This window comes from Ananas comosus, linkage group 15 (assembly GCF_001540865.1).
Source record: "Ananas comosus cultivar F153 linkage group 15, ASM154086v1, whole genome shotgun sequence".
Classification (NCBI taxonomy): Eukaryota; Viridiplantae; Streptophyta; class Magnoliopsida; order Poales; family Bromeliaceae; genus Ananas; species Ananas comosus.
In genome coordinates this window covers 3,925,548-3,950,923 of record NC_033635.1, presented here as the reverse complement: position 1 = coordinate 3,950,923, position 25,376 = coordinate 3,925,548, and the positions used below count along the sequence as shown (strand labels likewise).

Genomic DNA, 25,376 nt, shown 5'->3' with positions numbered 1-25,376 from the left:
GTTGCGGAAATAAAGTCAATCTTACAAATATAAATTTTATAGGGCTATTTAGGAAAAAATTATTGAGAAGACTAAACGCAAGAAAAACCCAAAATTATAAGAAAAATTGCCTACCATATCTTTGATTAGAATTACATTTTTACCCCCTCTAAATTTTATATCGTTATATATATTCATGTAAACTTTACAAATTTATACATACATAATTCCTGTCCATCAGTTGACCTCGTAAAAATTACCTATTTTCTATTGCGAACCATCGATCACTTTACTCTTTTACAAATATGTTCCTCTAGAATCAATTGGATTGGTAAATTATTTTCCTTTTCTCCCAAATATTTTTTTTCCTTTTTATCTTTTTCAACTTTCTCATGCGCATCATCTTATTTGAACGCAAAACCTTTTAATAGTTTTTCTCCCAATTATAACTCTTTTTTCCTTCAAAATATGTTGCAATTATTTAGTAGTTGTGCAAGGGAATAACTAGAGGAGTGTCCCCAAAAATAATTTTTTTAAAAAAGGGATAATTAATGGGCCTTTGTTTCTTCAATCTGAACCCTTTTTGGGCCTAATTAAGGCACGTAACATGATTGCTTTTGTAGTGAGATGGGCCCTTGATAAGAAAAGAGATTTGAGGGCCACTATTCGAACTTAAAACTTTGAATTTTGATTTCAATTCAAACTTCAATTTATAACGCAAAAATTTAAATTTAAAATGTAAACTTGTATTTTAATTTAAAACTAAATTTACAAATTTTAACTCAAATTTTAAATTTGAGTACATTTTTTGTTCTATAAAATGATTGGTTGTTTGTTTGTTCCTTTTTTTTTTTGTTTTAGGTCGTTGCTGTGTACATAATTTATTAACAAGTTTCCAATCCAACTTAAAATTGGCACATAACTACAATATTTAACCTAAGGTTCGTTGCACGTTGCTAGAGACAAGATCCCCACTTCACCTAATATTATAAAAATAAATAAATAAATTGGTGCAACGGTAACATTTGATCATTGCACGTACGTAACGTGCGTACGATATTAAGAATTAATAAATAGATAAATAAATATATGCTAGTTCAGGGCATGCTCGATTTATGCGACGATACTATGGAACTATTCCTATTTTAAAATCACCTGAAGAGTTGATATAAATTGGAATCTTATTTGGAAATCGAATCACGATGAATTTGGTCAAAAAAATTCATAACTATATTTGATAATCTCCGTCGAATTTTGAAAATACTGAAATGATTTATCTCTTCCCAAACAGAATTATTTCTATCAAACGGTCAAGATCTCTCGGGTTATTTAGAGTTATAACCTTTTCTCCTTTTAAAAATTAGATAATTAAAATGAAAATATGAGACGGAGAGCAGAGTGATTCAATGTACATAGGTTTACTCATGAACTTTGACGCAAAAAATACTTTTAATTGAGACGAGAACTAAAATAAAATACTCTAAAAATAAGAGGATACAAAACTAAATTTGAAGTTCAGTAAGTAGAAGATCAATTTACCAGTTAAAAGTGTAAACTACTTTTTGGATTGGTAGAAATATATATGTTTTAGATCTTAAAACGTTGCTCATTATGGCATATTACTAATCATTTATTTTTAGTTTACTATTTGAGTTTTGTAAAATATAATACTTTACTATCATATATACTTAATTATCCGTAGGCCTTTATGATAAAACAAAAATAAAATCACATAATAATATGAAAATATCTTTCAAACTACGGAGGATGAAACTAGCACTCGATTATGCGGGGGGCCAAAATACATACAAATCAAAATTTTAGCAAATAAATAAAATTTACCTAGTCAAATTTTTGATGAGAAAATATATTAACTAAATAATTAGTGTAAAAAGGCATTACTCCTTTTTTATTTATATTTACTTAACTTCTAATTATTTTATTTATATTATTTCACTCAAATAACTTTGAAATTTACTAAATCTAATAGTAATTTAGTGAATGATTTAATTTCTTAATTTTTACTAAATATAATTGTAACAATAAATGACTATTAGTTGACAGAGCTATTAACTTTAATATAGCCTTTAATTTAATTAAATAAAAAATTATCTAAAATAATTAGAAGTTTTGAAGGTACTAAATAAAAAAATAAAAATAAACTCAGAGTTGAGAGAGGATTATATTAGCGTTAAAAACTTTTTTAAAAAATAGGTTATTCATCATACTTTTAAATTAAATAAAAATATATTTTTAAAATTTTAAATATATAAAGGACTATAAGCAAATTATAAAAATTTGGGGGGGACCATGGCTCCCCTCAGCCTCTGCATAGCTCGGCCCTGCAAACTACAAAGTAACAAAATAAAATTAAGCTAGATGGAAACAAATTAAAATATTTTCTTAAACTAAAGGTGAAAAATATATGGAGAACCCTTAGTTATGGCCGATTTTTTATTTTTTTTGATTAAACAGGGATTTACCCTATTTGAAACCAAGTACAAGGACCAAAAGTGATAAAAAACAAAGGCTGAGCCTGATCAAATTACATAGACCCATAGAAACAAAGTGAAAGAAAGAGCAATCGTAGTGAGTCCGAATTTGCTCAAAGTAGGGGCCAAAGACCCTGAAGTGTTAACAAACTTAGAAAGTGTCGACGATCTTAGCTCCCTGTTGCAGAGACCCTATGGTGGACCGTGCAATGAATTAGTCTTTCCAGATTTTCGCTCCGTTTTATCTGATTGTCGAATAATCTCCTGTTCCGCTCTTTCCATAACTCCTAATATCCCGCTGCGACGTAGAGATCATAACTCTTTTTTGATTCCCCTATTAGTAATTTCCTTGACCGGCACCATCGAGCTGCTATCCCACCCGATGAGTTGGACATCTAATGTTGCGCTGCTGGTGCAGAACGAAGCAACGAAGTCCACAAGAATTTGGCATAGGAGCAGTTTAACAGAAGATGCTCGAGAGTTTCAAAATTTGAATTGCAAAGCACGCAAACAGAGGGACCGTGCCAACCACGGTTGACTAGAGCCTCTGCTGTCAACACCTTCTTATGGCCAACTTTGAAATAGACCACTTAACTTTTTTTTTTTTTTATTGTGACTCCTCAAATTCCTTTTTTTATTTGACTTTTTATACTTAGGTTACTTAATTTTTTTTTCAAATTTAATGACTTTATTAACTGTTGATTTGTCTAGTTTTATTTACTAAAAATAATCGAAGTTATAAAATTAATGAAATCATCTATGGATTTAATAAAATGCAATGTTATCCATATGCCCTGTGTACGGATGTAAAGTTTTTTTTTTTGTTGAGAAAATGTACATATGTAAAGTTTACACCCCTAAAGGGTCTCGTGGCCTATATTTTAATCCACTTGACTTGTCCATTTTTTCAAAAAATTTATAATCCAAAGAAAAATTCTCCAGACACACCCTAAAAGAAAGGTGTAGATTTTACACTCATCATCGTAGGGTTTACAAAAATCCTAATGAGTTATAGTTAAAAAAAATGATGTGACAAGTAAAAAAATTATATTCTTTGGATGAAAAATGTGTAAGATATACAATCTGTTTTAAAATGTACCAATAGCATTGTGCTATTCCAAAAGAAGTGTATCAACTCTTGGATCAAGCGTGTAAGATGTACATTCCCTATACTCAGGTGTACAGATCACGACTCAAATGGAGAAATACTATCTGTACCTTTTATTCTGGGGTGTATATGTTACATTCTCTTGATCCTAAGGTTTAGAAAACCTTTTGAAGTTTTAATATTTAAAAAAATAAAAAAAAAACTTACAAGAAAAGACAAATTGTTGGCCATTGACTTAGAGGGGGTGTAAGATGTATATCTTTATTTAAGCGTGTAGGTTTAGGGGTGGCAATCCAGCTCGCTGTTCGCGAGCCAGCTCGTGTTCGGCTCGAAATGACCTCAAGATTGGCTCGCTCGTTTAGTAAACGAGCCAAACACGAGCTGGATTTTTCAGCTCGTTTAATAAACGAGCCGAACACGAGCTAGGCTCGATAAATGCTCGAATACATATATATTTACATTTATATAATTTATTTAATTATATTTTTATATATAAATAAATAATTATATATATAATATATATTTTTATTATTAAAATTTAGTAAAATAAAATATAAATGCGAGCTTAATTATAAAAAAATTATTTATATGTAAAGTTTCAATTATTAGATCAAAGTCTAATTGATAAGATTTTATAAATTTATTTTTATATATATTTAATCTAATCTTTTTAATTTATTGTTCATTGGCCAACTCATGAGCGCACGCGTGTTTGGCTCGTTAATAAACGAGCCGAACACGAGCTAAATTTTTCGGCTCGATACTTTAACGAGCCAACCCCAGCTCGCTCGTGTTCGGCTCGTTTACACCCCTAGGTTGAGGTGCTCTTTTGAACTGAAGTAGAAAAAATTGTACAAAGGCCTCTAAACTTTAGCACTTTTAGAAATAGATATTTAAATCTTTAATTTTGAAAATTTGACATCATAATTCAATAAGGCTCTCACTTCAAACAAAGTTACTAATTGAGCAATTTATTTAATCACATATCTTGTACATAATTTCGTATAATTTTAAAAGACAAAAAACCTGTATTTTGCTATTGTTATTATAATTATTTCAGGATTAAAGAATAGAATGACCTATCTTCAATTTTATAGTTTTTTATTTCATGTGCTACAATAGAAAAAATATTTTTTTTTTTGTGTTTTAAAGCTATATCATCTCTAATGAAATGCGAAAAGTCAAAACTGTTGTGTAATTTAATTTGAATTGAGAGACATGGTTATTAAACTATTTGATTACGTTTTTAAAAAGTATAATGCTAAAATTAAAAATGTAGGTGTCTACTCGAACATGGAAAAGTTGGGGGGTCTCCATGCATTTTTATCGAAATTAAAAGTCCACTTGGTTAGATATGATTGTAAATATAGTATAGTTCCAGATCCATTCATTTAGAAATATAGTAATTTTAGCTACATGCATCTTATTTAGTTGAATTTAGTGATAAATATTATAATTATAAGCAATTTATTTGATTATATGCTGCTGAAAAATATAATTAAATTTTCTCATTTTATATGTGAGGTGAGGGGATTATCTTTTATGTTTATTTTGTTTAAAAGGCTATAATCTAGGCAAGTTTTTAATTTTCTTTAAAATTAGTTTCTTCAACTGCTATGTTTGGATACAATCGAATTGATATGTAATTATAGCTACAATGCAATTGTAACCGCATAGAATCAAATAACCCCACAAAAGTTTAAAAAAAATGAAGTAAGTTGCACGCATGGTCCCCAAAATATAAATCATGTGACTATTTGGCACTTAAACTTTAATTTGTTGTAATTTTCGACTTAAGCTTTCAGAATTATTACAATCAAATCCCATAAATTAATTTACTTGGCTAAATGTTAATAAATTATTGATATAAAAATAATGTGCAAGTATTATGATTGATTGTACGATAATAATTAAGATGCGGCATAACTTTTACATCAACAATGTGTCAATATTTGGTCAGCTAAACTAGTTCGTGAAACTTGATGGCAATAATTCTGAAAGTTTGAATAAAATATTATAATAAAATAAAGGGTTAAATTCATACAGGTCTCTGTAAACATAGTAAACTATAAATATATCCCTATAAAGTTCAGCTTTCATACGTTGTCCCTACAAAAGTTTTAATATTTTCAAATATATTCATCTAGTTTGTTACCGTTAAAACACTGCTTATTTTACAAATGAAATGACCTTTTTACAATCATAAATATGTCCCTCCAAACGTCTCAACTGTTAATTGAAGAGGGTAAAAAGATCGATCAATTCACCTTATTAACTAACTAGGGTTAAGTATTTTATCTATGGTTAACTAATTTTTTCCAACGGATCCTAACGGTAGGAAGATATTTGAAAATATGAGGACTATTAAAGAAACAACATATGAAAGTTAAATTTTATAAGAATATATATTGTAATTCACTATATTTATAAGAGCATGTATAAAATTAATCACAAATTAAAATTTAAGCACCGAAGTGTTGCCGACCTCATAGTTTGAGGGCTAAACGGCGCAATTTATTATTTATCCATGGAAAAGGGAAGGGCTTTTTTTGCAATTAGCCCTCTGAAAAAAATTATTTTAAAAATAGCCCCAATAAATTTAAATTTACAAAAAATGGCTGTGACCTTGCCACGTAGACGCCACATCAGCGCCACGTGGACGGTTAGGGCCTTAAGTTGAACACGATGAACCATTCACTGTATTCAAATACGGTAAATGGTTCACTGTGTTCCAAACTTATCTTTCTTTTTTTTCCCCAAGACACGGTGAACCATTCACCGTGTTTAGACACAGTGAATGGTTCACCGTGTTTAACTTAACTATCTGGTCTAGCTTAGCCTGCATGGCGCTGACGTGGCATCTGCGTGGCAGGGTCAGGATTATTTTTATAAATTTAAATTTGCCGAGACTATTTTTAAAATAATTTTTTGTTCGGGGGGCTAATTGCAAAAAAAGCTCAAAAGGGAACAACAATACCAAACTGCAAAAACTGCAAAATAGAGTAATAGTACAGGGACTTTCAGGAGAGTTTCAGCTTCCAAGCGCTTGCGACGACTCGGTTTTTTCGAGCCCTCAATTTCCGCTCTGTTTCCTCCCACGCGCGCGGAGACGCTGCCACTAACCTTACCCTTCCCACCATTTTTCGGATCCCCCGCACCCTCATTTTCCCCTTCTCTTTCCCCTTCTCTTTCCCCTCTCTCTCTCTAACGCCATTGCCCTACCCTTCCTCTTCTCCCCTACCACTGCGCTTTCGCCCTAATCACATGGAAGCTTCTGCCCAGAAGCGCTTCTGAGCCGCGGTGGCCGCGGCTACAAGTAGCGGCTGCGAGGAGCAGCGGAGCGGAGGGGCGAGGGAGTACGAAATTAGGGTTTTTTTGAAGTTTTTTTTTTGAAGGTTTCGGGGGTGGTAGGTGGGGAATTGGGGAGGGGGGGNGGGGGGGGGAAGCGAGAGGAGAGCGCGATGGAGAGCTATCTCAATGAGAATTTCGGGGGGGTGAAGTCGAAGCACTCCTCGGATGAGGTGCTGCAGCGGTGGCGGAAGCTCTGCGGCGTCGTCAAGAACCCCAAGCGCCGCTTCCGCTTCACCGCCAATCTCTCCAAGCGCTCCGAGGCCCGGGCGATGAAGCGCTCCAACCAGGTTTCGATTTTTGATTCTCGTTCTTAATATTTTTGTTTTGCATTTGAATGCGTTCTTGGGATTTTGGCGTGTTTGAGTTTGGTTACTCCATTTAATTTTATCCCTTGAGACCGATAAAAATTGCGTATTTATCCCTACAAAATTTTAATTATCATTTTTTATGTATATTTCTGAGCCGTTCTCTACTAGATCGACCTTATGTGGAGTCGTGGGTTGAATTTTTTGTATTATATAATGAGACTGAATGGCCATTCATATTCATCATGTAAGGGCGATAATATATATTTCTGAGTCCGTTTCCTACTATATATATATATATTTATATGTATATGCCATCCAAAGTAGCATGCTTTGTAAGTATATCCCTTCTCCGTTTGTTGATTGGTTGAAGTTGATTTTGTTTTTTCCTTCGAAATAACCATTCTGCCCCTAAATTCCATATTTGTTTTCCTTTTTTTTTTTCTCTTTGTGAATTATAATCTATTTTCTTTTGTAAGTGTTATGGAATTGGAAAGTTGGAGCTGAATCCTATTCTGATCTTGTTATAAGTTATATTTTCTCGGGATTTTCATAGTCAATTTTTGTGACTTATTCTTTTGGTATTAAAGAGACCTAGGCCTCGCATTCGGTATTGTTCTCATTTTTTATTTTTATTAAACACTGATTCTAGATAATTTGACATGTTGAAAGAAAGACTTTTTGTTTGTTGTTATAGTTGAGTAACTTATAATGCATCCGGTCAAATGGTTGATTACAACTTGTTTAAAAAATTTTGAAAGCAAAAAAAAAAAAAGAGAGGTTGTTTTCAAGTTTTTATTTTTGTTGTCAAGTAAATACTTTGGATATAAAAGGATTGCAAGTCATTTACTTTACACTCCTACACCTTTTGATATACAAAATTCTATTGAAAAAAAATTAAAAAAAAACAAACACTTTTTATTTTCACTTTTTCCTTATCTCTCCCCTGTTATCTCCTCCCCTTCTAATTTGGAACAAATGTTAACAATGTGAATCAAATGATGGGAGGATGAAGTGAATTCAATGGAGAATTAGTGACACTCAAGCTACATAAAAATGCGACGAGAACAAATTTGACATATATTACTAATTTGGCATCTGGCATTTCCTTTTGTCCTTTTTTTTCAAAAGGTTAGCCATTAACATGTTTGCCACCAATCAGAGAATATGCATCTCAATGTAATTTTTTACACTTTTTGGAGAAAATATAATAAGGGTAGCTTATGCCGATGTGCATTTTTGTATTGTTGCTCAATCAATGATTGCCATCTCACTGCTTTGGCTTCACCTGGAGTTTTCTTTTACTTGCTGTGATTGTAGATCAAAGAAAGAACATAAAAGAAAATGCTTTAACAGATAATAGTACAAAAGGGATATGTCAGATATCCATGAAAATATGCTGTTTTTTCTCTTTGCATCTCTTGAAGTATCCTCCTCCAATTAAATCTAGTTGTTTCCACATTACCCTCCTCTTAGCTGTCTAATGCGGTAACATAGGGCCCTATCTGTGACATTTAACAGCGATCAAGCAGTCGCATTACACAATCACAGACCCTTGCTTGGATGGAATGCATCCTACTCTCTGCATCATTTGAAACATTACCCTAACATATACCTTAGTTATAATTATGTCCATATTCTTGGAAAAACGTATGTTCAGTTTATATTTTTAACCTAACATCCACATCCAAAGGCTTTATTGAGAATTCATCATTTTTTTAACTTTATTCCTGCTCCAAATACCTTATATCCCACTCTAGGCATAAAAGTATATACATCCTATTTCCAATTTTTTATTGAATGTTTATAAGAGATTCATCTTCTAGGTTTTGTTACAGCTTGTAATGGAAGAAGCATGATTTATTGAATATGAACTAAATTTCTTCCTTTCGGTAGAAGATGTAAATGCGTATGTTCTTTTTTTACAGGAGAAGTTGCGGGTTGCTGTTTTGGTTTCAAAAGCTGCACTTCAGTTTATACATGGTAATCTTGCACTCTTTTCCGACCTATATATATTTTCAAAATTGGAATATGTGAATTTTATAAGACATTCATGAATTTCTTTAGGCATTACATTGCATAGCGAGTACACTGTACCAGCTGAAGTAAAGGCTGCGGGCTTCGAGATATGTGCCGAGGAATTAAGTTCAATCGTCGAAGGCCATGATCTGAAGAAGTTAAAAGCGCATGGTGGTGTAGCTGGTGTAGCGGACAAGCTATCCACATCAACAAATGATGGGCTTATTACTCAGGAGGATAGAATAACAGTGAGGCAGCAGATATACGGAATAAATAAGTTCGCTGAAAGCCAAGCCAGGAGCTTTTGGGTGTTTGTATGGGAAGCACTTCAAGATATGACCCTCATTATTCTTGCAGTGTGTGCCTTGGTTTCCTTAATCGTAGGGATTGCTACCGAAGGATGGCCAAAAGGTGCTCACGATGGCCTTGGCATTGTTGCAAGTATTCTTTTAGTTGTCTTTGTCACAGCAACAAGTGATTATCGCCAATCTTTGCAGTTCAAGGATTTGGATAAGGAGAAAAAGAAAATATCTATACAAGTTACTCGAGATGGATTTCGACAGAAGATATCAATATATGATCTTCTTCCTGGTGATGTAGTACACCTTGCTATAGGAGATCAGGTCCCAACTGATGGTTTGTTCATATCCGGTTTCTCTTTATTAATTAATGAATCCAGTTTGACAGGAGAGAGTGAACCTGTGGCTGTTAGTACAGAAAATCCTTTCCTTCTATCTGGGACTAAGGTTCAAGATGGTTCCTGTAAAATGTTAGTTACCACTGTTGGCATGAGAACCCAATGGGGTAAGCTAATGGCCACACTTAGTGAAGGTGGAGATGACGAAACTCCATTGCAAGTGAAATTGAATGGAGTTGCTACTATTATCGGAAAAATTGGTCTATTTTTTGCTGTTGTCACATTTGCAGTGTTAAGTGAGGGCCTAATCCGGCATAAATTCCGAGATGGTTCATACTTTAGCTGGTCTGGAGATGATGCATTGGAGTTGTTGGAATTTTTCGCGATCGCAGTTACTATAGTAGTTGTTGCAGTTCCTGAAGGGCTTCCACTCGCTGTTACTTTAAGCCTTGCTTTTGCCATGAAAAAAATGATGAACGATAAAGCACTTGTTCGCCACCTCGCAGCGTGTGAGACTATGGGTTCAGCCACTACCATTTGTAGTGATAAGACAGGAACGCTAACGACCAACCACATGACTGTTGTAAAGGCTTGCGTATGTGGAAATATCAAGGAAGTAAGTAATTCTAAGGAAGCTATTAGTATTTGCTCTGATATTCCAGATTCTGTTGTGAAAATTTTGCTGCAGTCTATATTTAATAACACTGGTGGAGAGGTTGTGACTAACCAAGATGGTAAGCTTGAGATTCTTGGAACACCAACAGAAACAGCTTTACTAGAATTTGGGCTGTCACTGGGTGGAAATTTTCAAGTTGTTCGCAAGGAAAGTAGCCTTATCAAGGTTGAGCCTTTCAATTCTCTGAAAAAGAGAATGGGAGTGGTGCTTCAGCTTCCTGGAGGCATATATCATGCCCATACTAAAGGTGCTTCGGAAATTATATTGGCTGCTTGTGATAAAGTATTGGACTCTACAGGTAACGCTGTTCCTCTTGATGAAACAGCGGTTAGTCATCTCAAGGGTACAATTGAAAGCTTTGCTAATGAAGCACTTCGTACTCTTTGCCTTGCGTATATGGAGATTGAAAATGGTTTCTCAGTTGGGGAACAAATTCCTTTAAGTGGATACACTTGTATTGGAATTGTGGGTATTAAAGATCCTGTTCGACCTGGTGTAAAGGAATCGGTTGCTATTTGTAGGAATGCGGGTATTACAGTGCGAATGGTAACGGGAGATAACATAAATACGGCAAAAGCGATTGCTCGAGAATGTGGGATACTTACGGATGATGGGCTAGCTATTGAAGGCCCAGAATTCAGAACAAAGAGTCTAGAGGAATTAAATGCTTTGATTCCAAAACTTCAGGTTCTACGATAAATATTATTTTTTTACCTAATATACTTGTTTTGTGAAATATTATTCAATTAACATGTTATTTTGTTCAATTGTCAGGTGATGGCTAGATCTTCACCGTTAGATAAGCATAACTTGGTGAAGCATCTGCGCACCACATTCGATGAAGTTGTTGCCGTGACTGGGGATGGTACAAATGATGCTCCAGCTCTTCATGAGGCAGATATTGGGCTTGCAATGGGTATTGCAGGAACTGAGGTAATATTTCATTACGCTAACCTATATAAGCAACACGTATTTCAGCAACAAACAGAGAAAATAAAAAGTTATATCTTCCATGCTCTATGAAGCTTAGGATCGCACGTATAAAAACCTCCTATGTCCTAACTGAGATGTCATATTTTACTCCAGAAAATCTTTTATGTGCTGTCTATCTAGCAACCAAACTACTAGACAGTAACTTATGTATTGAGACCTATTGAACCCTATTTATCAACATGCTACTTCTATTCTAGGCGTGCCAAATTATTGCAGACCATCCATGTAAAGGAACTATTTCTTGTGATGTATCATGCAATCTTTAGCTTGACACACCATTCAAGCATGTGATGGACGTTCAACTGCTTATTATATAAAGCTCTATGCTAGTTTTTCATTTTCTTTACATTATAGTACAACGTCCTCGCATACTTGTGCAAACTTGGTTCGTGTCAAGAAATAAAACTTAAAATGAGTATAGACAAGTTTTTCCTGTTTTCCACAGCTAACTGGAATCATTGTTCTTGTTGCTTCTCCTGAATTTTGTTGTGTTTCGTCTCTGCCAGTTTTATTACCACTAACCTCTCTTTCCTTTTTTCTTTCTTTTCTTTTTTTTTTCCTTTTATGCAGGTGGCAAAAGAAAGTGCTGATGTCATTATTCTCGATGACAACTTTTCAACTATTGTCACCGTGGGAAAATGGGGACGATCTGTGTACATAAATATTCAGAAGTTTGTGCAGTTTCAGCTAACCGTTAATGTGGTAGCTCTAATCGTGAATTTCTCTTCGGCATGCTTAACAGGTACAAATAATACCATTTTACATTTACTAAAATGTCCTACTATTTTTAGATGCTACTCCTCACAGTTCTTTTCCTTTGGTGTAATTATTTCCTAGGTAATGCTCCTCTAACTGCTGTCCAGCTGCTTTGGGTCAACATGATCATGGATACACTTGGAGCACTTGCGTTAGCTACTGAGCCGCCGAATAATGATCTGATGAAAAGAGCTCCAGTCGGAAGGAAAGGAAATTTCATTAGCAATGTGATGTGGAGGAATATTCTAGGACAAGCCTTATATCAGTTTGTCGTGATATGGTATCTCCAGACCGAAGGAAAAGGGCTGTTTCGACTTGAGGGCCTGAACTCTGATGCTACACTGAATACTCTTATATTCAATTCTTTCGTGTTTTGTCAGGTAATTTCCTTGCGATGGTTCTCCTCTGTTATTATGGGATTGTTTCTTCTTACCGTTGTTGTGAATGGTAAATTGAAGAATTTTGCTATCGTTTTCTTTTTTTTTTCTGAATAGAATAATGGTAAAGGTTCTTAATGCTCAAACTTTTTAAGTAATTGATTCCGCTAAAGGCCGAGTCTGCTTGCACAGGTTTTTAATGAGATCAGCTCCAGAGAGATGGAGAAGATCAATGTATTCGAGGGCATCTTGGAGAACTGCGTATTCGTGGCTGTGATTGTGAGCACCGTCATCTTCCAATTTATAATCGTCCAATTCCTTGGAGATTTTGCGAACACGACCCCACTAACCTTTATGCAGTGGTTCACTAGCATCTTCGTCGGCTTTCTCAGCATGCCTATCGCTGCTGCAGTTAAATTAATCCCTGTTGACGCCTAATAATAAATCGGTAGTAGCACGAAAACTAAATTTGTAGTTAGCAGGAGTGTGGAATTTTTTTTTCCTAAAATGTCTATTTTTCTCTTCACGATCATTGTATGTGCATTTTTACCCATTTTTTTGGTGCTTTTGAGAGCTAACCATCCCAAGTTGATAACTATATATTGTACTCAGAAGGGTCAGATCTCCCTATTAGGATTTTTCTTTTTCTTTTTTTCTTTTTTTTGGTTTACATGGTAATGCTGAAACTATATCAGGCTGGGCAACAGCTGCCACTGCCTCAATGTAATTCCCTTCTCGCTTTAATTGAGTAATGTTTCTTTTGCAAACTTGCCCAAGAGAAGAATAATGCATGGATCTGACCAAGTGGTTTCGTTTTAATATTGACAAACAGATAGGAGTTTTTTTAAAAAAATTTAGTTACTGCTTATTAATTGAGTCTGATCAGTCTCAATGATTCTGATGTATTCTTATGTTTCAGTTTCTTTTTTTCTTTTTACTAATTGAATCGACATATACAACAGCCTCTGATAAACTACACCAGAAAATGTTGTTGTCCTGTGTACTTCACCCTAACACTGTAACTACTCACCCCCACAGCCCTAATAATTATTGTGTGACAGTTCATCATTCACAAGACCCATGGAAAATACTTATGTTGACTAGTCAAAGTGAGGTTTTGCCTTCTTGGGCTTTGGTAGATTTGGTGCTTTCTTTATTTTACTGTGGCTTCTCTCTCTTCACTTGGGCTGCAAAGGAAAAGGCGCAGGGGCCAACATTTGATGCAACATATTTTTTATCTTTTATTTATTTATTTTTTTTTTGTTTTGGTGCCACAGGTCTCAATTCAATGTGTAAAATTCCAACTGAACAGGTCAAGCTGCCTCTAGCATTATTTTATCCTTTTCCTTGCTGCTGCTGCTGCTGCTCTGCCAGGCCAAGCCAACCCAGCAAAGGGAGGTACCACTCACTAACTCACTACCAAACTTGTGTGTGGTACTCCTCTACACAACATATGTATTTACTGCCTGTTTTTGATTGCTTCGAGAGACAGAGAGAGACAGAGAGAGAGAGAGTTACTGCCTACATCTGGTTTAGCTCTATATCAGCGCGACGCACCGCCATCTATTACCTCAATTGATTGATCTGGTAGAAAATAACTCAAGATTAGTCTTAACATCCCTGCTTATATGAATACCGCGCTGTTAAAACAGATACAGGAAGAGGTAAAAGATGGGACTCAAATGTTTTTAATGGTTGATGCGAGAAAAAGAACCACACTATCTTAATGAACCAAGAGGGTCTACAATCAGTCTTGATGCCATATAACCAAATAATCTCTTCGTGGTCAGACAAAATAGGAATAGTCTTTAGGAAAATTCATTCTTGATCTTATTTCATACTTTCAGTCCAACCATATAAATCAATTTTTCAAGTAGAAAACACAGGACGGTAGAGATTGAAATATAAGATAAGATGGACGGTAAACATCGTGCTGTGTATGGATGCGTAGATCAGGTGCATGCAATAAGTTTTAGAGTGAGTGAAGAGGAAGACCATTTTCAGCCCTGTGATCAAGGATTAAATTAGCTGGAGGGCTCTCAAATTTTCCACACCAACTGTCTAAGGAATGGAGGGCTCACACATGGATTCCACCTTGAAGTAAGTAAAAGACAGTAAAGCACTCACATGCTGCACCAGCTGAGAATACCTCACAAAAGAAGCTTAGCAGCTGGTGGGAGAAGCTGAGGAAGTCCTTTCACCCCCTAGCTTTTACCAGTCCTATTTCATATTCTTTCTTTTGTAGCTTCATATTCTTTCTTTTGTAGCTTTTCTTTTTTTTTTAAATCTGTGAAGGGTGAAATTGAGGCTTTGGGATGGTTGAGTGAGCCCACCACTCTATTGCATGCAGAGACCTAACAACCATAACTAGATACTTTGTAACCATCTCTTACACAGTAGGTGAAGCTACTAGATAGTTTGTAACCATCTCTTACACAGTTGGTGAAGTTGGCCTGCACTATATAGGCCATTGCAGAAGGCATTTTAAGCATATTTAACTTGAGCGAGTTTCTGCAGAAGAGTTGTTTGGTTGGTGCTTTTCGCTAAAGCAGAAACAAATCCAACAGAAGCAAAAGCTTCAAATTGGATGTTCTATTAAAGCATGCAATGGCCTCTTTTTATAGGCAAAAGATTGAGATTTTTTTTTTTTGCCAAACATCTAGCAAGCTACTTTTTTAAATAAGTTATTCCAAATACACGTTAGTTGTCTGCTTAGGCTTGGAATGTCATAGGTGCATTTTCTTAACTTGTATGTCATAGGTGCATTTTCTTAACTTGTGAGGCTAGATCAAGATTCGAGCGCTGCTTGTTATGGAAGGCAGATTAGACAATCCCACCATGAGGAGGCTCCCTACATAAGTTTTGTTCGAAAAAACTACTTTATACAAATATGCCAAGGATAGAACTCTTTCTAAATTTCTCTTATATGACCTTAGGACATTAGGACCACAATTGGATAATGATCTTATTATATGGGTTTACATTAATGTGAGGCTAATCTATTTGCCAGTGGGTAATATTGGATAATATTACTAATGCTCTTATTGTGGACATTCATATGGAGCTATCTGATATTTGCAGGATTCTGAGCAGTTGAAGTCCCCTTCACCTCTGGTTTTAGTTCTTGCTGCTTTTCAGTTTATAGCTGTAGTCCAAAATCACCATTAGATTCCCATCCATAAAATGCCCGGAATAAAAAATAATGAAGCAAATCAAGGCAGTAAAAGGAGACAAAACAAACAGTTACTTATCACCTCCATGAACCAGTTATCATAAGTTCCAACAACAAAGGTTGCTTCTTATTTGATACACAGCAGGAAACAGCAGCATTAGAAAAACAAAGACCATCCAACAATAATCCAATTACATTTCCATTAACCAACCTTACATATCTTCAGAATTACAACCAACACCCTCTCATTTGCTTATAAGGACACATCCCAAGCTCCTCTACCAAAATGGATAGCTCTAGGGACAGTTCCAAAAGATACAAAACCAGACTCTTTTCCCTTCCACTGAAACCCAATTAGCCTCAACACAACACACAGGGGGGGCAAAAGGAAAAGATAAGGTAAAAAAGAAGAAGAAGAAGAAATTAAGGAATTAAAACAAATATATGGGTAAAGTTGTTCATGAATGAATGACAGAAGGGCTACCAAACACAAAAAGGACTAATCCCAAATCCTATTCACAACAATCACTCATCCTTTGCCCTTGGATAGTGATCTACTGATCTCCTACTAGCTTTCTTTCTTAAGTCAGCCTTTCTTTTACTTTTCTTTTTTTTTCTTTTTTTTTCTTTTTGGAGTCTTTTCACTTTGAGCTGTATAGCTTTTGCCTTTCTCTTCTCCCCTTTCCCTTCTTTTCACACACCAGTAAGTGTGGAAAAGGCTCCTCCAAAAACCAAAACCTTTTTTCAAGCTTAACCAATGAGCCTGATATAAAACTCAATTGAAAAAGAAGAATCATGATGCCCCCATTAACAACTTTATGTTAAAGAAAATAAAAAATAAAAAAAAAAGTGCCTGGGTCCTCCTCTTCAAAATTACTCATAGAATCCTTTTTTTTTTTTTCTTCCTTTTTTTCTATTCCAACTTTCTCCTCTTATTAGCAGCAGTAGAATCATCATTGTTGGCATGATTAGCTTCTGGGGGATTTGATAAAGAGGAATCCAATTCCTTTGATGGTTTAGGCTCCTCCTTACATGCTTCTTGAATCATCACACTGTAGCAGGAAAACACGCCTTCCTGCAACACAGAGCAATAACACTCTGCATTCACTCATTACTCTCCACAAAGTTTGGAGAAAAACCCAAAAATTATAGAAAAAGAACAACAGGATGATCAATGCATATTCCAATTGTAGTAGCAGTGTAAACTACTCACAGGGTCTAATGGTTCTGGTAATGAGTCAACAATGGATGTCACCTTGGATTCTATCAAATCCCGGGTTAAGCTGCCGTCGGCGGCGGCGAAAACCGCCGCCACCGCGATGCTCGACGCCGCGGTAACAGCCAAATTCATCACTGCATTGAACCAACCGTCACCAAACATGTAAGGAGACTCGAAAAGATCGCGCCTTTACGCAAGACCCGATTGAGAGAACCACCAAATGACCCACCTTTGATGGTTACAAAGATGAACTGAGCAGCTCTCAGCAGCAGGTGATCCGATACATAACCTTTGTCGAAGAACTTGTGTGCGAAGTAGCAGAGGAAGGAGAAGGGGGTGACGGAGCACATGCGCCACCGCAGCGCCCGCAGCACGAAGAGCTCCATCCGCTGGACCGCGGCGCTGCCGAATTGGTGCTCGTCGCGGCGGGCGATGGCAGGGAGCGGCGTCGGGCTCCGCTCCTCCATCTTCGCCGCCAGCGACACGCACGCCACCTTGAGCAAATCCAGCGCCCATTGCGGCCGCTCCTATCGACACAAGTAAAATGTATGTGGTGTATGCATATATATGTATATATAACACAAACTCAGCTCAATTTACAGGAATCGGAATCGGAATCGGAGAATTGAGAGCAGGGAGATGATCAAGATTGGATTTTTATTGTCTTTTTTAGCTTGCTCACGTCGATGTTTTCTTGGCGCAGGAAGCGGTCGAAGTAGGCGGCGGCGACGAAGGCGGTGCAGGGGCCGAAGGCGAAGTGGGCGGCGCACTGAGAGGAGGAAGAAGAAGAAGAAGAGATTGGGGATTAGATGAGGCAACTGGGGGAGAGGTGGGGTGGGAATTGGGTAGGGTGGGGGGATTGACGAGACGCACTCGGAGAATCCAATTGATAACGGCGGGGCGCGCGGCGGCGATCCAGGGGGCGGAGGAGCCGCGGCGGTCGGCGGCGGCGGCGGCGGCGTAGATGGAGCATTCCCTGGAGAGCTGGAGCTCGACGTAGCCGTCCTCCGACTCGGAGAGGAACGGCTCGTCTCGGGCCAACGCAAACGCAATCCTCGTCGTCGTCGTCGTCGTCGTCGTCGACGACGATGCCGCGGCCGCAGCGTCCCCGGGGTCTCTTGGGGCTTCTTCGGATGTGTGATTGTTGTTGTTGTTGTTGTTGTTGTTGTTGTTGTTGGCGTTGGAATCCACCATTGGAGAGGTAGAGAGAGAGAGAACGCACCGGCAATGGGGAATGGTAATGGTGGAGTTGATGAAGGGGTTTCAAGAAGCCATTTTTATGGCGGGAGAAGAGAGAGGAAAGCGCGGGAGATCGAAGAGGAGGGAGGAGGGAGGAGGGAGGTGGGGGAAATGGAGATGGTGGGTGGAGTGCGTTACGGAGGAGAAGAGAGAAGAGAGAGAGAGAAGAGAGAGATAGAGATAGAGAAGAGACAAAGCAACTACTATGCTCATAAGAAAGGACAGAGCTTTTTTTATTTCTTTTTTTTTTTATATTTGGGGGGCGGGGGGGGGGGGGGGGGGGGGAAGTGAGGTTTGTGCAAAAAGGCTCACGTACCAGGTCTTGGATTTTTTTTTTAAATAAGAAGGTCTAATTTAGAAAATTTGGTTTAAAGAGTTGGAAGAATTTGAAAGAATTTTTTTTTTGAGAGAGATGGATAGCATGCTATCTATTTCGTTTATTTTATTTAAAAATAAATTTAGTTGAAAATGTGAATCAACTAGGATTCGAACTTGAGACTTCGGATACCAACCATCAAGTCTTTTACCACTTGCACCAGGAACAATTGCTAATTTGGAAGAATTTTAATTTTTCTTTTTTCTTCTTATACAATGAAATAGTGGTAAAAAAATGAGTGGCTGGATGATGCTGTCTGTATAACAGATGACTAGTCAGTTTAATCGTTTCTATTAGAATATTTTTTTTACTTTTTTTTTTGTCATGAGCTGGTAAAATTACTCAAGTAAACTAGAATTGAAGGACTTAAATAAATTAATGTTTACATTTTAGAAACTAATAAAGCTATCCATTTAAATTAGGTTGAATCATTTATATATTTACATTAGTGAAATGAAAGTATCATATCCGATGAATGCTTTTCCCATGGCGCTTCTTATCACCATTTAGAATATCAAAAAAAATAACTCTTCTATAATGCTTTCAAAGTTTTTTTTTTTTTTTTTTTTTTTTTTTTTTTTTTTTTTTTTTGACAAAGAAGATGTTTTAGGATAATATGTACACAAACCATATTTGGTCTAAATAGATGACAAATTAAATTATAGATTTATAAATCGAACATTTTACCCACAAATTTCCATCAGTGCTTTGATCACTTTTTGTAATTTTATTAGATTGAGAAATTCTTTAACTGACCAATCATGTGCGATATTTGGCTCCTAGCAATCATCATCTTAATAATTCCACACCATTCACGCATAGTAATAATAATATTAAATCATGTACTACGACTTCAACTTGAAGCATAAATGGACCCAACCAAATCTAAGAGGGATCCAAATTCTATTTATCCAAATCCAAACCCAATTCCAATTGCGAGCCCAAAGTCCACATCTCAATCGTGATCGAGATGGATCCAAACTCTACGCAAAAATAATAATAATAATAGTTGTGGGACGCTAAATCAGATCATGTACGAAAGGATCCGATCTAAACCCAAATCCAATTTCGAGCTCAAATCTCAAATGTGGTTCGTCTCGATCAATATGCAACACTAGAAGCAGTTACTATACATATATATATATATGCATGCGTACAAAAACACAACTTAACATTGTCTATGCTTATTCACGTTTTTTAAAACTATGTTTAGTTCGTTATTAAAAATAACGATTGTTTAAAAGGCAAGGTAATCTAATCTAATATAATAATATAAATAAAATGTGAAATTTCGGGACCATATATGAAGCCACATCAATCCGTTCTATAAAAAATATAAATTTTACTGAGAGAATTTGTAAATAACATGAAGTTTTTCACATTTTTTAAAAATAAGCATCCCTTCGCGAAAGGACGAAGTTGCTAATTATAAGCATTCCTTAAAGAAATTAAGAATGAGTTCACTGATTTAAATAACATCCCTAAGAAGAAAATTTTCTCCCCTCGACCTCCAAATTAAAGTACATAAACTCAACCCTTTTTTTACGATCTTTCTCTCAAATTTTTGTCCTCAAATTTTTTAGATTTGATATGTTTATTTATTTAAATTGTATTCAAGCGATTAATACATATAATATAACTAAAATAATTAAATAAACAGGCAGATTTTCTATAACTAAATAGATAAAAAAAAAAATTACTATCTTTAACATGTATATCATTATAGATCAAGAATATTTAAAGTATATGTTACATTAATTATTTGAAGAAAGAGTGTTTGAAACCTATAGTTGAGCTTACCGCTATTGCTACTTTTAATATTGTTTGGCAGTTTCTTATGTTATAAATTTTCGAGGGTGCAATATACGAATATAAATTTTAATTTTGACGGTGCAATATACGAATATAAATTTTACTTTCATGTGATAAGTAACAAGTATGCACACCCTACTCTAGAGGGTGTACAAATAGTATTTTACTTCGCGTATAATATTGAATAGGACAACATGCGTATCCTTTAGACGTACCACGCATGATAAACCGTGTCAAAACACTCCCAGCTAATTTACATAGTTTTGAATTTAAAATTTATTTTTTTAACAAGTTTTTATTTCGTATTATCACGCAAATCAGCTAGCGACCTTAATTTATCTAGTGATTCTCAAAGCTTGTTTAGTTAGAAATTTTAATTACATTCTATGCGATATAGCGTGTCCACATATATTCTTTAATCGTTTCTTTCTTAACAATAATTTTTTACTTTTGTTTATTTTAATTCAAATTATTTGCGAGAGTTAGTAAATAAAGGGTTCAAATTAAAGTGTCCACGAGAACATTACTGTTGTAAGTTCGAGCCCATTAAGCGTAAACCTACCTACGTGTTTCCTTGTCGGTGTACCATGCAATGATACGTAGTCAAACTCTATTATTTTCCAGGAAGAAGCATTAATTACAACACATAATTATTCGCGTAAAAGAACCATTTTGCACCGTCCTATAAATTACGTACCCTGCTGTAAAGATCGTGACAGCAAATAAACCATGAATCAACCAAATATATATATATATATATATATATATATATATATATATATATATTTCAAATTTCGATCTGTCGGCAGATCTATTTTTTGGCGGAAAAAAAAATTGATTCCTCTTTTCTTACGTAAAATAAATAATAGAATTAAAAAAACTTTTATTTCCTCTTTATTTCTACAACATAAAAAAAGTTATGTTTATCCAAATTTTTACCAATCTGAGAATATCTACTGTGAATTTTTATTTAATTCGTTTTTATCTCTAACTATAATATAATATCTATACTATCTAGCACGTATTTCAAATTTCAATATGTCGGTAGACCCATTTTTAGGTGGAAAAAAAATTTGATTCCTCTTTCCTTACGTAAAATAAATAACATAATAAAATAAACTTTTAATTTATCTTTACCTCTAAAATAAAAAATATGCATACTTATTCAAATTTTGCCAACTGAAAGATATCTATTGTTAATCTATATTTTAATTCAAAATTTGCTTAATTTCTTTTTATCTCTAAAATAGAAATAAATTCATGGTTATCCAAATTTTTGCCAGAATATTAATATACTCTATCCATTTAATTTACATTAAAATTTAAATTTGAGTTTAAATCGTGAATTAAATTTAATTTTTGATTTTGGATATCAAATCTATCAATCTATTTTATATTAAAATTTAAAATTGATATTATAGATATGTTTTAATAAAATATAACATATCAATTTATAAAATATTTTATTCTAAATTTTTTAATAAATATGATTTACAAATTTTTACTGATTTAAAATAAATTAAAATAATTGTTACGTGCATTTCCACGTACGCTCAACTAGTATATATATATAGAGTCCGGCTACTATACTATTATGAGTACGATCGTCCTCGTACTCATAAGTTGTTTTCGATGATAGAGCTTCCGAATCGACAATCCACACCGTTAAACGTAGATCTAGAGCATTTGAAACATCTAGAAATCAAATTTCATAATTTTTCGACATCATATTACTTACGATCAAAAGCTCACAAAATTGACAGTTTTTAACGGCCGGTATGGAATACTTGCTAGTTTAACGGTGCAAAAGAATCCGAATAGATTGAATTTTTGATAGAAAATTCTATTCACTATCTAGATAAAGGTCAATAACTCCGATCTTAAATTGAAGGATCCGATCATTCATTTTTAAGACATCGTTCGATTTTGACCGTTCATTTTATGCCTGCTTGATGGACTTTATTATGATTTCGAAAAATTACGAATTTTTTTTTCTAGAAGTTTCAAATACTTTAGATCATATTTAACGGAGTGGATCGTCGATTCGAAAGCTCCATCATCGAAAACAACTTATGAGTACGAAGGGCCCAATACTCATAATAGTATAGTAGCCCTACTCTCTCTCTCTCTCTATATATATCTATAGAGTCCGGCTATGGTGCTTCTAAAAGTACCAAGCACTTGGTAATTGTAAATTTTTTACCGTTAGATCTCTGCCTTTGATCATTTTTACCCATTAGATTATACTATTCAACCAACCACCCACTCAACTCTAGGGGGCCCACATTATCTTAACCGCACATCCTTTAATCCAAGAGCCGAAAACTTACAAGCACCAATAACTTGGGACTTTTAAAAGCATAGGAGCTCAATTATATATATATATATATATATATATATATATATATATAATTAATATAATATAGAGTCCGGCTACTATGCTATTAATAGCACGAAGCACTTGGTGCTACCAAGTTTTCTGCCGTTAGATCTATCCTTTTGATCATTTTTACCCGTTAGATCATACTATTCAACCAACCACCCACTCAACCCTAAAGGGCCCACATCATCCTAACTGCACATCTCTTAATCCAATGGCCAAAAACTTGTAGCACAATGACTTGGTGCTATTAATAGCATAGTAGCCTAATTCTATATTAATATTATAATATATATATATATTATATATATATCATTAATAATTAGGCTACTATACTATCTATAGTACCGGAGCTCCGGTACTATAGTCTTGTTTTCGATCTTAGGGTGTTCAAATTAACGATCCACACCGTTAAATATAATTTAGGGTATATGAAGTACTTAGGAATAAAATTTTAGCTTTTTTCGACATTGTTTACTTAGTAAATAAATTATGTCAAAATGAACGGTGGAAATTGAATAATTTTTAAAATTTGAGCATAAGACTTTTAAATTTAAGATCAAGAATGTTAACCTTAATCTAAATAGTTTAAAGTATTTTCTATCAAAATTTGGAGAAATTTAGATTCTTCTACACCGTTAAACTCCAAACTCGCCATAGTACCCATTGAAAATTGACAATTTTGAAATGATTTGATCATAAAGTAAACTATGTCGAAAAAATATAAAATTTTATTTCTAAAAACTTTAAATACACGTACTAGATCAGTTTTAATGGTGTGGATTGTTGATTTGAACATCCTAATATCAAAAACGAGACTATAGTATCGAAGCTCCGATACTATAGATATATATATAAAGTGAAAATGTATGCACTTAAAAAGAAGAGAAGCATTAGGTATATTATCTATAAATTAAGATGCATAAATATACACGCACATCGAGCTTGCATGTCTTATTTATTTATACATCTTTCTTTTTATGTAAAAAATTAAACAGTAATAAAAATTATTACTTGGTGTACATATTATCTATTAATGTGTATCTATAATATTATTGAATTTGAATCCTTTCATTCGCGAGGAGTTGGATGAGAAGAAATTTTCATGTCCGATTTTGCAGCAGAGATTGCATATAGAGAAAGAATGAAATAAAGGAATTATTAATTTGTTGAGGCAATCACATTTGTTTCAGCAGAAACGTTCTTCACGTACGTACTTTGAACAAACTTAAATAACATTTAAACATATATATAGAAGCATGGCGAAGGCCAATGACTAGATAATCATAAACTTTGGAAAAAGGTAAAAATTAATGCATGCGAGTAACTTTTAGAACATTTGAAAATGATTATCTAATTGTTAAAATTTTGATTTTACTCTAACTAACCTTTCATTTTTATTTATTTTTTTTATTTTAGTTGTTTATTGGTTAGTCGTTTCATTTGATTGTTCAATCTCTACCCTCCAATATGTTATAGTTTTTTTGGTTAAAAATTGAGAGGTTGATCGAGTTACCAATATGATATGCGTTCAAAAGAACAAAATTAAGATAGGGTGAACAAATATTCGAATAGAGTAGGTGTAGGGAATTGCATTTAATAAGGAAAATCGAATTATTTACAAGTTCGCATAGTAAAATCAAAATATTGAAAAATTGGATAGCTTTTTTCAAGTAACCCAAAGTTTAGATCAGCTCTGTAAAATTTCACTAAACAAAAAAATTTCTACCTTTTACCCTATTTTCTAACAATACCATTTAGTTAAAATAGACCGTGGGGACTAAAATGAAATAATTTAAATTTTAAAATTTTGAGGATGAAATGGGACTATACTAAAAGTTTAGGGACTATAATGCAATTAGGTAACCAAAAAAAAGATAAAAGAAATTTAGAGTTCATAAACAAGTATTGATCTTAGGATGAACAGTTGATAGTCAACTCAACTGTAGTATGTTAGGATTAATTAGGCAATGGCAAAAGTTTTACACTGCAATTTTTTAAATTATGCCATTTTGTTTCTTCTTTAGCCTAGCCGCTTCATATTTTTATTTAAGGTTATTTTTTAAAAAAATAAATGAAACATGTAGCGTGTAATTTTTCTCTCTAAAAGAAAAACAAAGAAGAACTCCACAAGTGTGGAATATTTTTTGTAAAATATTTTCTTGTTCAGCGTAACTATTCACATTTACAATATATTATCTTCCTTTCAGTCATTTCACTAAATAATTAGTGAAAATCCACATATAGATATTTTTCATGCAACATTAGTGACATATCTACTGGTTCTCTACATAGAATCTGATCGAAGATGATATATTCTCTCATTTGTTCCTCTACTTAAGGTCACATGAACAAGATTAGAGGTCACATGAACAAGATTATTGCGCAATGTACTTAAATAAAACTGAGATCGAATGCTAATCATACGAAAATAAGCGAATATTGCTCGATCCAGTTGGTACGGTTCGCGTTTTATATTCTCACC

At 34.4% G+C, this 25,376-nt stretch overlaps 2 protein-coding genes across 2 annotated transcripts; one reads left to right on the top strand and one right to left on the bottom strand.

Moving 5' to 3' along the window:
* On the top strand, window positions 7,022-13,480 carry LOC109721219 (calcium-transporting ATPase 1, plasma membrane-type-like). The gene is made up of 7 exons (XM_020248689.1): window positions 7,022-7,217; window positions 9,164-9,218; window positions 9,303-11,254; window positions 11,342-11,500; window positions 12,131-12,302; window positions 12,398-12,696; window positions 12,886-13,480. Exons 1-7 carry the CDS (start codon window positions 7,041-7,043, stop codon window positions 13,129-13,131), a joined length of 3,060 nt encoding a protein of 1,019 aa, XP_020104278.1. The 5' UTR covers window positions 7,022-7,040; the 3' UTR covers window positions 13,132-13,480.
* On the bottom strand, window positions 16,023-18,553 carry LOC109721220 (cyclin-D5-3-like). Its single transcript, XM_020248690.1, has 5 exons — window positions 17,958-18,553; window positions 17,767-17,853; window positions 17,314-17,611; window positions 17,079-17,218; window positions 16,023-16,940 (listed from the first exon to the last, which is right to left on the bottom strand). The coding sequence occupies exons 1-5, from the start codon at window positions 18,276-18,278 to the stop codon at window positions 16,779-16,781; spliced, it is 1,008 nt and encodes a 335-aa protein (XP_020104279.1). The 5' UTR covers window positions 18,279-18,553; the 3' UTR covers window positions 16,023-16,778.